The 18,336-nt window shown below is 36.4% G+C and overlaps 1 protein-coding gene across 1 annotated transcript in view; it reads right to left on the reverse strand.

The window, feature by feature from the left end:
* PLCB1 (phospholipase C beta 1) overlaps positions 1-18,336 on the reverse strand; it is a 664,399-nt gene that overhangs the window by 172,220 nt on the left and 473,843 nt on the right. Inside the window, exon 10 of the mRNA XM_029917918.1 lies at positions 9,626-9,772. Coding sequence (XP_029773778.1) covers positions 9,626-9,772 — 147 coding nt within the window. The remainder of the gene's footprint in view (positions 1-9,625; positions 9,773-18,336) is intronic.

An 18,336-nucleotide genomic window follows, 5' to 3' on the forward strand; every position in this document is an offset into this window, starting at 1 on the left:
AAATCACAAACCATGAGATCATGACTTGAGCTGGAGGCAGATGTTCAACCAGCTGAGTCACCTAGGGGCCCCTTGATAAGTTATTTTTTTTTTATAAAAATAAATAACTTTTGAGACAGGCCTACCATCAACACAAATGGAAGCTTTGGTTTTCCATATCAAAGATTTTCTCTGTTTTCTACTCTATAAGTCTCCACCATTTTTTAAATAGGTAAAAAATGACATACTGATAAAAACTGTCAAAATGACTTTAAAATAGACAAGGTCTGCCTATGGGAAATATACAGGACAAAGAAAATGGGATAAGCCTATTGGCTTAATATTATTTTTATATGCATGTCACAACACCCAAACATCAGCATAACAAAAGGATGACGTTCTTGAATTCTATAGAGCTCTAGTAAATGCATGAAAAGCTGATTAAGTAGGTTTTCATAATCACTTTTCTCTGCTGGAAAAATAGGGCATTTTAAACACACAAATGTCTTTGTGAATGAAGAAATGCTGACAAAATATTCTAGAAAGTTCCTGATGCTAGATAATCAGTTTGCCATTTATAATTGCTTGAAAGTTTGTTGTAATAAAGGTCTTTGCTGCATTAAAAAGGGGGGTGGGAGTGGGCAGTGACAGTGAAAGAGAAAAGATAGTCATTTATATGATTTTTAAGATTAAGGGAGGCTATATTAGCTAAAGAAAGTGAAGAATGCAAATAATTATTGGATAACTCATTAAAAATGCCAGCTCTTGCAGAAAATGGTATGTTATTAAAGAGTAGAGATTTTCTTGTGTGCTATCTAGAAAATTGTTTAAATTTATTACTAACTAGCCAATACCATTACACAATGTGCAAGTTCTGAGTCTATTTCATGAATAGTTCATTGAGTATTACTAACTTCAGGAGGGAAGTTCCCAGGGATATATAAGCTAGATAAGGTTTAGTGGTGGACTCTAGTAGATAAATACCTAACTCAAACTAGAGCTTCTGTCATAAAAGTTTCAAAAAATTTCTAGAAACATTTCTTTGGATTTGCATGCAAAAAGTGGTGTATTTTTTTTTTTATCACTGAAAGAACAGAGTTGGAGTTTGATGTATTTTTTGAATGTTAATCAGTTAATGTTTCTAAAGACATGGTAAAGCATGGGGTTGGGTTTGTGAGATGCAGAGGAATCTGAAGGAAAAAAAACCCACTTAAGAATGGAAGATGAGAGAGAAAAAGAAAGAGAAAGAGAGAGGGAGTGTGTATATGTTTAAGTTATGTTTATTCTCCAACACCTAAACCCAGAAGAATGGCTTGAAGGTCGACTTGTTCAATCTTAAAATGAATACTCTTTATTAGAAATGGAAGCCTCCCAAAGAAAGCATATTTCTAGAAAATTTACACTTACCCATAATTGTCATGTTCCTTGGAATGCATATTAGGTTCCATGTGCGTTTTCTTTCATTTATGGAGATTTTCTCCCAAATATGTGTGTTAATATTCTCCTTTATTTCCTCCTTTTCTGCCTAATCCTCAAAGCTAGGTTATTTTTCTTCCCATATATTCTTAACTCCTCATTATTATATCTCATTCACCCATTATATTTCCATTTGATTACATCCAGTAAATATAGCTTCTGGGCCAGGGGATTGCCTGGGGTTGGGATTAATGATATGTCATGAGTCACCCAACACTTGTTATTTCTGAAACTAGTATCTGACATCATCTCGGACTGGCTGTGAATACCCTCTGGAGTACATTCCAAGCCCATGATTGAACTGGGGAACTGAAGCTCCATCTCAGTTCAATTCATAATACTGCCCCAAGTCATAGCTCTGTAATTTTTCACTTGACTGCATTCATTTTGGTCAGCTGGCTACATTCACTTGTGCTTTGTCTAAGATTACTCAAGGCATCCATGGATGGAAGAGACCCGAAAATGGGAAATAATGATCCTTCTATTAACACAGGATTCTGAGATATTGTCTACATTTATAGTTATCATTATGTATTGTTTTCTATTCAGCTTCCATGGCAAAAAGTTTCCAGAATGTGATGCATTTGTTAATTCAGTGGCCTTCTTCCATAAACATGATCTCTTTCAATAAATAGAGATGGGAACCATTTCTCCTTTTGCTTTCAATGCTTTCTCAGCCATCAGGTCACTTAATCCCACAGTTACAGTTGAAAAAACTGCCCAAAATGTAAACGGTGTGTTATTTATTTTGACCATTTCTAAAGGCATCAGTTTGATCTGATGTCTATTCCAAAGTATCTGTCCAGCTCCAGGGAGACCATGAAGCTGTCTTCAACATGGATCCAAATTATGACTAGCTGGCTTAGGTGAGAAAGTGGGGAAGCAATTTTCAGCATATGCTTTACTGATTATAGAAGCTTCACCAATGGGGTCTGCGCACATTCCTAAACATGTTCTCTATGAGAGGCAAATATTGGTTCCCAGGGATGGAAAAATGACACTAGACATGTTCTTTACCCTTACCCACTGAGGCAAGTAGGAAAGTACAAATATTGGAAAAGTTCTTTGTGCCAGGGAATTTAATTCTTGCCCCAATATTACACTTCTGGTTGCACTTTCTTTCTCGTCTTTCTCTTTCTCCTTGTCAACAGTATATTCTACTTAGGTTCTGATATGCTTCAGGTTCCCCTCAGTCCTCGGGTAAATCTTAATTCTTCCTAATCATTCACAGTAGTTCTGTGGTCCACATTAGTGATTAGTGTAGGCACTGCTGTGTGGTGTATAACTCTGGGATATTTCTAATACAGCATAAAGGTAAGTCTACTGGGTAGGGATGGGGGACCTCCCTCTTACAAAGGGCCACAAGACAAACACTTGCCCTGTGTCACATGTGGATCTTTTTCACAGGGAGGCAATGCTCACAGTGCACAGGCATCTTGCAACCATACAGAGAGCAAGAAGACAGAAAGCATCTGGGTCTCTGATGAATTTCTGATCAGTGAATTTCTAATTTAACCAACCCTCAACTATTCTGTTTCTGAACTTCTTGCTGTGATTGGTAATAAATCCCTTAACATTTAAGCCATTAAGTAATAGTATCCTATTACTCATGGCCAAAAATATTCTGTTTCAATTTAGCTTCATTTTACAAATGAAGAAACTAAGGCTTAGAAGAGTTAATTTACTTAAAGGAAGATTTAAATGTGGTCTGTTTATTTGCTAAACATGATCATTTTCCATTCTGCCACCCAACTTTCATAGGTTTGTGTGTGCTTTAAACCAAAAATAAATTACAAAAGGTTACACATGGTAAGGGTTAAAAGAGTAAGAGAGATGGAAAAACAGAGAGAAACACTCAGTCTAGGCTGGTAGTGGATAAATGCCAAGGGGAAAACTATGCCTTGAATCATTTCTAGAACTTTTTTGCAGCCCAGAGCACATATGTGAGGAGTTGAATAATTATTTGATATATTCAATCAGATAATTTAATTCATGGGAAGATAACTGAAACCTCAAATCTAATGTGTTTTTTTTTCCAAGCTGAATGGGGATGTTAATTTTTCAGAGACATGCCACTTTGCCTTGTCCACGAATATGGAGCCATTATCTCCCAAATGGATTAGAGTACAGATTTATGAAGAGCTGAAAAAGTATAAGTTGAAATGAGTGCATGCTGTTCTAAGAGAATTTTGTTTTGAGTCATAGAGTAGATTCCTCAAGGAAAAATAATAATTTAAAACACAATCACTACTTGATGTACTGCCAAGACTATCCAAAACCCCAGAAAAAATGACCATCATAATTAAAAATCAACTCATTCTGTTGATGTGCATACATTTCTTTCAAGGATCCCATTTATTTTTCCTTCTGGGCATCTTGATGGTCAACAGAGGGACAATAATGAATAAAGAAATAGACATAATAATAATAATGCATTGGTAAATTGATTGGCTTTCATACTGTACATTTACTTTTATAGTTCCTTGGAAGGATCAAAAGATAATGTTCCAAATATCAAAATCTTCCTTACTTGAATTTAGACCAGCATTCTCAGAGTACTACTTCTCAATGTGCTCCAGAAAATAAGTAAAGTGGTGACAGTGAGGGGAGAGGGCTGATCATAACTGTAATAACTGTGGATCTATAAGCTTTCCCCCCCTGAATTCAAAACATACATAATAGACCCCAACCTTTGTTTGTACCTAGCATTCCTAAAACTCATTTGAGTAAAAAGACTCCTTTTTTCACCAAATACCCTTAAATGAAATAATGTTTCTATAGGAAATGTTTGTACTTGTTCTGGAAATGCCTATAAAGTATAAGATCTCATTTCCTAGATATTGATTTTAACATTTAATTGGATTTTATTGGGTTATACTTTGGTTATAACTTTATTTTATAATATTCTTATTGGCTTTAGGAAGTCTGAATTTCTATATCATCAATGTTTATATCTTACCCAAATGCCTCTTAGTGAATTCTACATTAGTTTTATGTATAATTAAAGCTAAGATACTAGTAATACCATAAGAAATAAAATCAAATTCTCAAAAGAGAATTTCAGACAAAACATTCAAAGCCTGTATTAGAATTTACATGTAGATTTTTTGTTAACTATATGGAATATTCCTTAATTCACCTGTAGGAAAATGAAATATTTTTACTGGTATTGGGATAAAGGAACATTGTGAGAATGTGGATTTATATAATACAGACTTCAGTAAAATAATATACGGCTCAGAAGAGTGAGCAAGTTAAAAGAAAAAAACCATGTAAAGATCAGAACATGGTTTCACATCGATAACATAGTTTTTAAAACTGAATATTTGAAAATATGGGAATTCTAATACTACATTAGAAATTAAATAATTGGCAAGAGACTTGGTTTACTTGGTCAGAAGTCCTGTATATCAGATGGTGGTGATATGAGACCTTTGTACTGAAATTGGAGACAGCTATTTGAATTCTTAAAAAAATTTTTTTTAACATTTATTTATTTTTGAGAGACAGAGAGAGACAAAGTCCAAGTAGGAGAGGGGCAGAGAGAGAGAGGGAGATACAAAATCTGAAGCAGGCTCCAGGCTCTGAGCTGTTAGCACAAAGTCCAATGAGGACCTCAAACTCATGGGTCATGGGTTCATGACTTGAGCCAAAGTTGGACACTTAACTGACTGAGCCACCCAGGTGCCCCTGAATTCTTTCTTCATCAAAATATAGAGTGAACAGTCTCTCTCCTAGTAGCTGAAAGCTTCAACTTCTGATAACTGTCAGCCATTAATATGCTAACACTCAAAAATGAAGTCAAGATAATGGAGCCAAATTCTCTACCACATCTGTGCTTACCAAATTATTCAGAGTGAGGGCAAATGAATGACTCTGGAAGAAATTCATTGGATTAAAAAAAAATCCTTGGTGAAATGCTGTTGAAAAACAACCAGAAAAAGGAATTGCAAAGAAAAACTGAACAAGTATTGTGTAGTTTCATTGTTCCTATAGATACCGAACAATTTTCTTGGAACTATTATTGTGTTGTTAGTAAAATAAATGAATTAATTATGTAAATTTAATAGGTATCAAGATTTCTAAAGGAAGCCCAGTTATAGAATCAGGAATTTAAATAAATTGGAAGATAGGAATGAAGATATTTATATGAACTTGCACAGTTCATACACAAATGTACCTTTTCTTACTTTGTTCACTGAAATGGTCCAGAAACAATGTTCCATAGCACAGAGTTCAAATTGCTGTTACCCATTTTTTTTCCCACTAAAAGGAACCAGAGGTCATTCAAGAGAAAAGTCTGATTTCCACATGTGGTGCAGAAAAGAACAAAGTGAGCCTGGAAGATCTTTATGTGCCAGAAAGCAAGGACATTTTCAATGATCAATGGGTCATGCCAAGAGAATATAGAAGGCAGCCTAAGAAATGTTTCCATTGACCAAAGCTGAGACAATTTCATTATCAAAAAGAGAACAGTGGCTGTGGTTGGTGAATCTACATAGGAGTTTAAAACCATAAATTCATAAAGATAAGCAGAAAGAGAAAAATTAATGTATTCATAGAGAAGGTAAAAAGAATAGACTACATCCAATCAGTCTTATTATTCAATCATTTTGCTACCATTGCCTCATTTATTTGTATGTCAAATAATGGAGATACTAATGGATGTATCAGTTGGAAGGCAGTTTTAGAGATAAAAAGGACTGTTGGTAAAATTACTGCATATTGTGACATCCAAGCAGATGAAACCATATAACCGAATATATATTTACATATTTTTAAAAACCTTTCAGCCTTAAGTATATGATAAATGCAAGATTCTATCATGGCCAGTCTTTACAGTTATATTTTTTAGGATGCTATCAAGTGAAAGATCTAGACTCTTTTTTTTAAATGTTTGTTTATTAATTTATTTTGAAAGAGAGAGAGAGAGAGAGAGAGAGAGAGAGAGAGAGAGAGAATGTGAGCTGGGGAGGGACAGAAAGAGGGAGACAGAAAATTCACAGACTCCACCACACTGTCAGTGCAGAGTCTGATGTATGGCTCAATCTCACATGATCTGAGCTGCCATCAAGTCAGATGCTCAAACAACTGAGCAACTCAGGTGTCCCAAGATCCAGACTCTTAATTTGAGATTCTATTGACCTCCTCAAACTTGGATGAGAAAAAAGATTACATCTTTGATCTAATCTTCTGTGTAAAATTTAACAACCTCTTATAAATGCAGGTCACAAATCAAGTAGTATAGTACAAGCAGAAGTGTGTAATTATGGATATCTTCATATCATATTCCATTATTGCAAATAGTCACATCATATTATTCATACTAAGTTTTAAATTGTGCTCCTAGAAATACATATTATCTTATCACAAATGTTTTTTAATATTTGATAAAAATATTCCATTGGAAATTATCTCTTTAATCGTATGTACTTTATATTACGCACTTAACACTACTCTTAGAAGGGTCCATAAACTTCACCAGAATGACAAATTGGTCAGTGGTACCAAATGAAAGTAAGATCCCCTGAGAAGATAACAAATTACAAATATGTGACACTCTTCCCAAGGAGAGCTATGGTCTATGTTTTCTCCCTTTGAATCTCAGTAGGTTTTTGACAGTTTCAACAAATAAGACAGTGATAGGGCAGAACTTCAGAAATGATGCACAATAAGGCAGTTAAGCTTCCCCCTTGGTCTTTGGGACACGTGGTCTGGCAGCCATGGCCTGCCATGTAAGAAGTCCATCTGTTCCGGGGTGGCCATGCTGTGAGGAAGCCTAACCTACCTAGGCACCTGGTTAGCAAGCCTAACTGAGCTCAAGTTCCAGACGTGTTGGTGGAGAAGCATCCAGACAGTTCCAACACCAGTCATGTTCGCATTCCCCCCAGACATTTTATTTAGCAGCTGGAGCCCAAGACACCAGGAGAGAGAGAGACAGGCCATATCTCTGTGCCCTATCTGCATTCTTGACATACAGAATGTGGATGAAAATAATATGTTGGGTGTTTTATGTCACTGAATTCTGAACTGATTTGTTTGCAGCAAGAAATGACAGGAATAGAGTTTTGGATGAGCCAAACGTGAATCTTGTTAGTTTTTGGCACGAATCTCTCCTAGTAGATAATGTCAGTTGAAACAAAACAGACTGAGAGGAGCCTGAGAGCCACCCAGTTTTTATGAAGAACACATGAATTGCAGTTCAACAGGCTAGAACTCAGACTACCTGGTTCTGACTAGATGGCCTCAGAGTATATGGAATTATCCTGGGAACAGCCAGCTCTCTGGAGACTACTTTGCTCTCTCTATAGAAGGGTCATTTCTATTCCAAGCCAGTTTTTCACTAAGTGTGGGCCAATGCTGGATTTGATACCAATACAACATACATTTGTACTGGGATAGATGGATCTCTTTAAGGAATTTAGATGAAAGGGCTGCTTATTTGCCATACAACTGAACCCTGTGACATTCTCTGGGACACCCGTGGGTCCCCAGGGCCTGGATCTTCCTTGTCATTATGTTCATAGCATCGCTGGTCTACCCTGCAACACAAACCACATGCCCCTAGACAACGAGCCCTGGGCATGCCAAAACCTCGCCCAAGGCATGGTGGGTATCTACAACTTACACATATCAAATGAGACTCCAGACATCAGGTACACTGTGGGGCTTAAGATCTGGCTCTCTTATGTTAATTTGGGTGAGGGACTGTTTGAAGTAGGATAGTGATATGGTTTTTTAAAAAACCTCTTTTTTTAATTAAAAAAATTTCTAAATGTTGATTTTTGAGACAAAGAGAGAGAGAGAGAGAGAGATAAATCTCAATCAGGAAAGGGGCAGAGAGAGAGGGAGACACAGAATCTGAAGCAGGCTCCAGACTTTGTCAGCACAGAGGCCCTTGATGCAGGGCTCAAACTCACCATCATGAGATCATGACCTGAGCCGAAGTTGGACACTTAACTGACTGAGCCACACCGCCCCCCCCCAAAAAACCTTAAAAAATTTTTTTTCTAACATTTGTTTATTTTTGAGAGAAAGAGAAAGACAGATCATGAGCAGGGGAGGGACACACAGAATTGAAAGCAGGCTCCAGGCTTTAAGCTGCCAGCACAGAGCCTGACCCAGGGCTCAAACCCATGAACTGTGAGATCATGATTGGGGCTGAAGTGTGATGCTCAACTGAGTGAGCCACCCAGGTGCCCCAAAAGCCTTCTGTTTTAACCAGTAGATTTTTTTAATAAAGTCTTTTCGAGAATGATGTTTAGAAGTCTGGCATAAAAGTATTCTTCAAGAAGTGTATTTTGATTATACCAACACTTTTAGCTTATTAAAATCTGTATTTGTTAAAAATGTTAGTTTTAAACTAAGTTGAGATGATATATTTGTCTTTTAGTGTTTTTCTGTTTAATAATCTAAAAACGTGGCAATGCACAATTTAGGATCACATTAGGAAGCATGCTTGTTTTTTCCTTCACTATTATAATATTTACAATGAAGTACAGACTGTCACCCAGGGGTAAATTTGTTTGCATCTTAAGCCCCATTGCACCTTGGGCAAAATTAGCTATTTGCCTTGAACATAAATTATTTATGCTTTAGAAATTTTCCTGGGGCACCTGGGTAGCTAAGTTGGTTAAGCGTCTGACTATTGGTTTCTTGGTCATGATGTCCCATTTTCATGGGTTCGAGCTCCACATCAGACTCTGTGCTGGCAGCTTGGGACCTTGCTAGGGACTCTCTCTCCCTCTCTGCCCCTCCCCTACACGTGCTGTTTCTCTCTCTCAAAATAAATAAACTTAAAGAAAGAAAAGAAGAGAAAAGAAAGGAAAAGAAAACTTCCTGTACATGAAAACAGTCCAGAGAACTACATAGTATTGCCAATGGTTTGAAGTCCACTAAAGAAGGAGTTCAGATACACAAAAATTCCACTGGCCCAAAGATATCAGATGTGATATATTTTGGAAGACTTAAAAACCAAGGAGGAGATCTGTTGTGAAGAAATGATACTGCCTCTTACGGGCAGAGCCTCTGGTCCTGGAACTCGGTTCTCAGAGGCATCTTACATCCAGGAAATGAAAGAAAACACACCTTCCCCTACAACAGGAAGTAGAGGTTGATGAAATTTGGTGAGATTGGCTAAAGTCATTGTCAAAGAACTATGAATTCATACCTGTGAGGTAGGTGTTGTGTGAGGAATTGATGAAATAGTGAGAAAGGGGCTGAGACATATCTTCGTTCAAATCCAGTTTCTCAGGCGAAACGACTCCATTTTCTTCTCCACTCAGATAGCGCATAAAGCCATCCACTGATATCTGTCCTGGAGGAAATGAAGTTAAGAAGAATGTGAATGTGTTCTTTCTATGGGTTGCTGGTATCATGGTGCTTTTAACTTTTTTCCCACAGAACACTCTGGTAACATCCAAGGTAGAAAACATCAGGCACGACTGAATGGATAACAGTAGTCAAGGATATGTCATTACTCTACAGTTCTCTCCTAATGCCACAGATAATAAAGAAAAATGTACTTACATGAGTCTAACTGAATTTCAGAGAATTTAAATATGTATACACCGATCTTTTGTTTTTAAATTAAAAATGGTTATCAACTTTGTGAGAGGACATTAAAATGTTATGAGTGCTTCTTTCTGGGTAATGGAATTAGAGGTGAATTTCCAAATTTCATATTATAAATATATGTTACTTTTATAATTTAAAAAAGTTATCCCAGAGTGGCTTTAGTATTTAAAATGAGGCAGAAATGTTTTCAAAAATTGATCTCTGAAACAGAAAATATAGATGACCACAAATGAGTCTTTCTTAAAAATAAAAAATCAAATGCTCATACACAAGGAGGTCTTTAAATATCTTATTTAAAATGACTTTACTTCAAATGGAAGAAATATGACTCACACTTTAGTTTACTCGGATGTTATTTAGAATTTTTGCTTTTGTTATAATATTTCTGAGATGACTAATGCCAAATATTGAGATAATTCTTTATCTTTATCACAGTAATCTTTATGGAATGCCCAGAGAAGCCATTATCACTATTTTGATCCATTACCACAGTTTATTTCTTCAACCTTTTTTTTTCATAATATTTTATTGTCAAATTGTTTTCCATATAACACCCAGTGCTCTTACCCTTAAGTGCCCTCCACCATCACCACCACCTCTTTTCCCCCCTCCCCCTTCCCCTTCAACTCTCAGTTCATTTTCAGCATTCAATAGTCAATTCAATATTTCTTCAACCTTAACAATCAGAGCCCCCAAAACCCCAGCACATTTGTGAGTAGTAGAGATATTTCTTGTAAACTTTGGAGGGTAGCATTTCTTTCTTCTTGCTGAAATAGTTTTGTATTAGCATGAAAGTGGTATATGTCCACTGAAAAAAATTAGAAAAAGAGATGAGCAGAAAGGAAAAGTAAGACTTTCCTTGAACAAGTTTAACTCTTTCTTCAGAACTGTTACAATCCTGGTGTGTATGCCCTCCAGAAAAACAAAAACACAACTCTGTGTGTGTGTGTGTGTGTGTGCATGTGTATAATTCTTTTATGAAGTGCAATCCTTTAGTAACTGTACTAGACTAACCTTAATTAGATTTAGTGACCTTTGTATTAGCTGAACAATATATTATAAACATTGTCATGTAAACTTTACTATTTATATTTCATATGTATAAGATATGTAACCATAGCATGTAACCATAAGTAATCTTTCATTATCATTGGACATTAAAATCATTTCTAATTTTTCACTCATATAAATAACATTGTGCTGCATACTCTGATAGTTAAATCTTTATACAAACTCTTAATTATTTCTTTGGGATGAATTCCCAGAAATAGAACTGTTGGTTTAGAGGCAATGCACATGTTTGAGGCTTCTAGTACACATAACCCTATGTGCTTTCTGTTCAAGTTCTAGCAATTTACTTTCACCAATGTTTTATCCTTTTCCTTACCCTTACCCAAACCCATAGGTAAAAATGTGATCTCTAATAATATTAATATTTATTGATTTGAACATTACTCTTGAATGATAAGATGTCATGTGTCATCTGGAATTGGCAAAGCTAGTATTAACTATTGACCACAGTGCAAACCTTTTTTACATATAATAGATTTCTCAAAGTAACTGATGAGTACTTTTCCCAATTCTGGAAAAATTGCTAAGTTGCTTTTACATTTTCTAGGAATAAATACATTTAAAAATAAATTTGGTTATTGGATCTCTTTGTGAGTGGAGCTGAGTTTTATGAAAAGAAAAATCTTCCTAAACAAACTGAATTAGGAATAATTTTTTGCACTATGAACTTCTTAAAAATCAGCTGTAATATATATACATTGACAATTTCAATAATAACAAAAGGAAAACATGTTAAGAAAATCTTATGCATTAGAAATGAGAAACATGACATAAAGTTCAACATACTGGTATGTTTGTGTGTATTTTTAATGGATGCCATATTTCGTACCTCCAAATAAGCATCAACTAAAGTGTAATTGTTCTGATCATGCTACTGTTTATGAAAATGCTTTGGTTACTACTCTTGAAGCCTTCATTATGAAATTCATTTATGGTGAAATGCATATATCCTTTTAGACTGGTTTCATTTTGGAAACAAACCAAAATCAATGGCACTTAGAGTCAAAATTATTTCAATAGATGGTTTTTAAAAAAACTTTTTGGAGTATAAAACTCATTTAGAAGTAAATCTGTTTAAAAAAAAATTAATTTCTTCATATTCTTCCTTTTTTCCCTGTGACAAGTCTGTCTTGGCAGCTTCTCAAACTAATGCTGGATCCTCCCTCCTTTCCTTTTCCCTTCCCTTCCCTTCCCTTCCCTTCCCTTCCCTTCCCTTCCCTTCCCTTCCCTTCCCTTCCCTTCCCTTCCCTTCTCTTCCCTTCCCTTCCCTTCCCTTTCCTTCTTCCTTCTCTCATTACCTTCCACTTTGCTACCATTTTGTTTCACAAAGATTTGTGGAACATCTGCCATGTGATGAGTACACAAAAAACTAAAGCACAACCTCTGCTTTCATAAAGCTCATGATCTAATGGAAAATAACATCATTCACATCTTGAAAATTACGTATGAGCTCTTCCAAAGCATGGTGTGTCTTTATATCTTTGTCGCCTCTGGCATCTACCACAATGCTATGTGCACAGTAGGTATTAAATCAGTATTTTTTTTTTTTTTTGCTTATTAGTGATTCAAAATAGGAAATAAATTCATTTGAAACTGGAAGATAGAATAATTTTGATTCTTTTACTGATTAGGTCAAATCATATGAAATTGCTAATTTTGACCATTTTAACATATGCAAATGACAATTTCATACAGCTCAGTCTCTAACTACAGCTTTTTTCAAAGGACAGGAATTAAAGGCAAGTGTCTTTAGGAGCCCAGAAAGGAAAGTGATGTGACTCATGGAATAATGTGTGCACCAGGGAGCTGTGGAGGGTGGAGGAGTGTACACTCTTTCTGAAGGCATACAAATGACAGCAATAAAATATTGTGTGGCTGAACAAACCACTTTTATGGTGTTGGTGACTCTAGGGCTGCCAATCTGTGTCTGTTTTCTGGTAGGAATAAATACCCTGTGGCCTGATCAGCAACTTTAAAGAGCAATTAAAACAAAACATGCCAATATGGTGAGGATCATTACTTTTAACTTTAGCATCAATGCCCATTTATTGTGTCTAGTGCCTTCTGGGTATATGTTTAGAAAAATTTATATAAGCTATATATTTATTATTCTCAGATGAGGATATTTTAAATAAGGCCAAGTTATAATTTACAATATGCCAAAGAACATGTGTCCAAGTTTCATCTAATTCATTAATGAGAAAGTCAGAAAGATGACAAAGCTATTTCAAAGAAGGGTATGAGACACTGATGTACACACACATGTATGTTAGCACATCACCCAAACAAACCCCCTAAACCCATAAAAATATAGCTAAGCTAAAGCTGGTTAATATTCTGTTGGTCAATCAAACAGAACCTTTGGGTTATCTTCTCTACCTTTACAGTTTCATAGGAGTTGAAGATTTTAACATAATTTTTTAGCTTAGATTTATTTATTTTTTTAAATGGTTTTTTTTCTTTTGAGATAGAGAGAGAGAGAGAGAGAGAGAGGGAAAGAGAGAGAGAGTGCAGGGGAGGGTCAGAAAAAGAGGGAAACACAGACTCTGAAGACAGGCTCCAAGCTCTGAGGATAGAGCCTGATGCGGGGCTCAAACCCATGAAGGGTGAGACCATGACCTGAGCTGAAGTTGGATACTTAATGAACTGGGCCACCCAGGCACCCCATTAGCTTAGATTTAAATCAGTAGAAAACCTCAAAGAGTTCAGTGAGTCAGTATTTATGAAGATTATTTACAATTAATTATTTTAAATAATTTAAAAATCCCCAGTGAAGGAATTTACCTAACCTTGAACAAGAACAATGAAAGAGTTCAGAAGACAGTTCAGAATATGATTGAGGACTATAGGTGAACAGACACCTGGGAACAACTTTTCAACCCCAAAGCTCCGCTCTGCTAATAAAGAGCAAATGTAGAAGACATTGATGCAAATGTGGATGCATCAAATGACTAGGCAGAGGTATGTCAAAGTCAAGAAAAGCCAATGAAACAGTAAGGATAAGGAAGAGTAGGCTTATAAGTAGTAAGGTGTCAGCTAAGGGATCAGGAGTTCATTGGGAAAAATGCAGATGTTTTTGACATAATGAATAAGCTTAAAAGATGCTTCTGACTAGTAAAAGCTTTGGGACAGAAAACAGAATTTTAGAGGATTCTCCTTTTTGCATATAACCTATGGCTGGATAATTGCTGTTGCTACTGACCTAAATGTATCAGCCCTTTTTTCTCCATCAGCCTTGCACCGTTTTTGCAAAACTGCTTACATTTTTTTTCCTAGTCCAGTGAGGAGCATAGAAAACTTTTTAAAAAACCTCGAGAAGTAAGCCAGGAAACACTGTTTTTCTAAACAAATTAGTAACAGAATAAGAAATCTAGCTTCCATTTCTGCCAGCAGTAACTGATAAGGGGCAAATTCCTCAACCACAGGCTATCTAGGCTCTTAAATCTCTTCTTCCTGTAAACTTCTATGAGTTCCAGTGATTTAATATATTAGGGATGATTACTAGCAAAATTAAAAACAAACTGTCCCATATTAAGATGACATTAGGAAACATCAAACTACAACTAACAGCAATGCTACAACATTTTGGAATAAAACCAAGAAGATAAGTCCAGAAGGATAAGGCCAGCTTACAAAGCCTACAAATAAAGCCCCTTACATATTTCCTTGTTAGGAGACTGGTTTTTTTCTAACTGGACATGCCACTCATATAATGGCACCAAAGATCTTCATAAGTTTATGTGGCCTTTCAAACCATTCAGAACCAAAGTAAGAAAAACTGAAGTCCCTTAAGGAATAGGAAAAACACTGCTCGAGGAAGCTAATTTGTTCAGAAGTTAAGGTGTTCAATGAAAAGAGAAACCAGTGATGTAAGAGTGAAAAGATCAGACTTCAATGGGGAGAAAGGATCTTGAAAGTGACATGAGAAAATGATGGTCTCAGTGGCCATTTAGAGGTCTTGTAATTCTTCAGTAATATCTTTGCTACAAAGAAACTGTCATGTCATTTCTTCATTCTACTGTCTAGATTTCCTCAGCTTGATTTCCAATTCTTCTTTTCATATTTTGTTTCTCCTGCCCTTCTTTTCAATGTCTAAGGGCGAGTTTGTGTTTTGTGGCATTTCTTAAAAAATAGCATTGTGTTCTTTTTTTCTGTAGTGCAATATGTTCTGTTATCTTTCTAAGGATATAAATAATATATGTATAAATAAAGTTTTCTTCTCACTACTTTCTGCAAAGTTACATGTTTTGCTAATTTCTACTTAAAATTTTTTCATTTGTCTAGTAATTTTTAATTTTCTGTTCATATTTCAAACTGGTAGACTAAAAAGTTTGATTGGATTTTTGAAAGCATCTGGATAATTGACTATGAACCTGGAAATAAAATATCATTGTAGGGAGATCAGTCTTTGTCTCTTTGGGGTGACCTCTAATGTCAATACTTTTAGGGCTTTCATCTTGGGCTGATCAGAGTCCAGAAAAAACATCTATTTAATCACATGCAGGAGAATATAAGCCCGGATGCCAGCCTTCCAGAGCAAATGCAGAAAGAAGGCTGGAGAACTCAGCATTCAGTACATTTATAATTACTTTATTTCCTTGCTTTCACAATGGTAGGTCTGCCTTCATCTGGGACTGTGTCATCCTCAGATCCTCAGTTTTCTTGTCTCCAGAGAGTAAATCTTGAGTCTTTATCCAGGAGGGAGTTCTAATTCTTCCTTAAACAGTAGTCAACCTTATTTTAGGCTTTACTTCCAAACCCACTTCCAGAGGAACCTAACACTATAAATTTTTAAGACTTTTAAGCTTTCATAGAATAATTCAGATTGGTTCCTAGCTTTTAACATGGTAGATCTATGATCAGTTTTCTCAGATCTGTTATAGGTATAGGCATATAACTAGCTGCCAACATTATGTAATTGTTGTCTCTTTGCTTATTGTCTCCATCCTTGCCAGATTATGCCTTTAAAAAACATCTCCTTTAATGTAATTTTAGTGTGGTTTCAAGAGAATTTAATTTAGATGAATATATTCATACCATCATATTTATCCTGATATTCCATGATTTTTCTTTCTTTTTTTTAAGTTATTTATTTTGAGAGAGACAGAAAGAGCATGCACACAAGCAGGGGAGGGGGAGAGAGAGAGGGAAAGAGAGAATCCCGAGGAGGCTCCATGCTGTCAGCACAGACCTTGACCCAGGGCTCGATCCCACAAAGCATGAGATTATGACCTGAGCTGAGATCAAGAGCTGGACACTTAACCCACTGAGCCTACTACACCAGACTGTTAAGTTTAAAAAGTCAGATGTCACATGCTTTGCCCTTTGACTCTAGTATTTTTAGGGAAATCGAATCCAATGGGAGGAGCTGAAGGTCTTCTGTCATACACCTACTTTGCCCTGTCAGAGACTTATTTATCATAGGCCTCCCTGGTTTTCTCTTATTTACATCTTTCTAGTGAAGAGTAAGCAGTGACCAATATATCACCATAGAGGGCACTAGATGAATAATTTGTCAGTTGGGTTTTCCTTGCTTTATCTTTTCCAAGGTAGATTGTTGTCAGAGTCACAGAAGCAGTCTGAGCTCTCTGGTACTTACCAGGTGGAAAGGTGCTTGGTCCCCTTGGCTTCTCTTGCCAACCTCACAAGGCTGCCTATGTGAAGCAAGTGCGGTAATGTGTGTAAGGAGGTGCCAATGTCTACAGCTTCTAAGGCAGTCATGATGAAGACAAGCCAGCCTTTGATTTTATGAGTGCCAGTGAATTGTCTGTCTCCCCTTATGGTGGTCATGGGATGTGTCCCTCATGACTTAATTCAATCAGAAGAAAATACATCCAGAATTAATTTGATTTCATATGATTATTTTTCCCAAGTAACTCATGTAAAATTACAATTTGAGTTCAAAGCACTGCCTGAGAAATTGCCTGAATAAATCTAAAAAAATTAAGGAGACTTCTGAAACTAAATGGTAGGGCAGTTGAGATAAATTATGTATTTAATTCAGGAGTAGCTGGGAGTATTCAGATGAGATATTTCCTCTCTTCCTTTCCAAGTCCTCTCACCCTTCTCCAGTACAGTGGGAACAAAGCATTCTAATTTTGCCTCAGGGAAGGGAGGGGTGGCAAAGGAAAGGATGTATTTTCTTCTTCATTCTGAAGGTATTCCTCTACCAAGACTTCCTTATCCAAGTCTAGGGGAAGTTCCAAACAAGTATGTCCTGAAGAGAGAAGGCTGTGGCTCCTTTCCCAGGAGATGGTCCAGAAAGTTCCAAACCCTCCTGTTTCCCAGTGGTGAGAAACAACAGAAAGGTTTTATTTTTTTCTGTTCCTCTGCCTAGCCTGGGGCAGAAACACTAATTAGACAACATTAAATGTCTAAAGCCATCAAAATAGACCAGAAAGAAGGGACTGGGATAATTTAGAATGGGGCAGATCAATTCTTTTTTTTTTTTTAAATAGTTTATTGTCAAATTGGTTTCCATACAACACCCAGTGCTCTTCCCCACAAGTGCCCTCCTCCATCACCACCACCTCTTTCCCCCCCTCCTCCTTCCTCTTCAACTCTTAGATCAATTCTTAAACAATAGAAGAGTTGATTGTTCATTACATTGCAACAAGTCACCTGCCCTGTTCAATACAGGGCTTCTTAGCCTCTTTGTTCAGCCCTGATAGAATTTCTTTTTAAATTCACAAGTAAGAAGTATATCTGAAATAAATCCATAAGCCCTCATATTCTACCTATAAGCTTATGAAAGTGACTATTGATAAGGTCAGTTACCACAAGCTGATATTCCTCTGTGCCCTGAAGCTGTCGAGCTTGGTGATGCGTGAGTCCTCAGCACCATGCATTCTTATGATACTTTAGAGGAGCTGCATGACCAGAGGAGAAAGAGCTACAGCGGGGCATGCTCCGAAGCTAATCTCTAAATAGAATTCATGGCACATTACTAAGGTGCCCTGAAATCCTGCCGTCAGGCTCTTTTCTGTTCAGTATATATTTTTACCAGGATGGTTACCTGGGAAATGACCCCATCAATGGCATCAAAGCACTAACATGGAACTGCCCCTGAAGTGGTCCTAAAAGCAGATGTAAGGCGGGAGCAGTAAAGCGTTGAAGAAAAAAATTATGCCGTGGAGGCTCAAGGAAAGAAAATGTAACTGTCTGTTTTTACAAACACACTCTTTTAAAATAATGGATTCTGACTTGAAAGAAAATGTATTGCAAAAGTGCAAG

This window comes from Suricata suricatta, chromosome 12 (assembly GCF_006229205.1).
Source record: "Suricata suricatta isolate VVHF042 chromosome 12, meerkat_22Aug2017_6uvM2_HiC, whole genome shotgun sequence".
Taxonomy (NCBI): Eukaryota; Metazoa; Chordata; class Mammalia; order Carnivora; family Herpestidae; genus Suricata; species Suricata suricatta.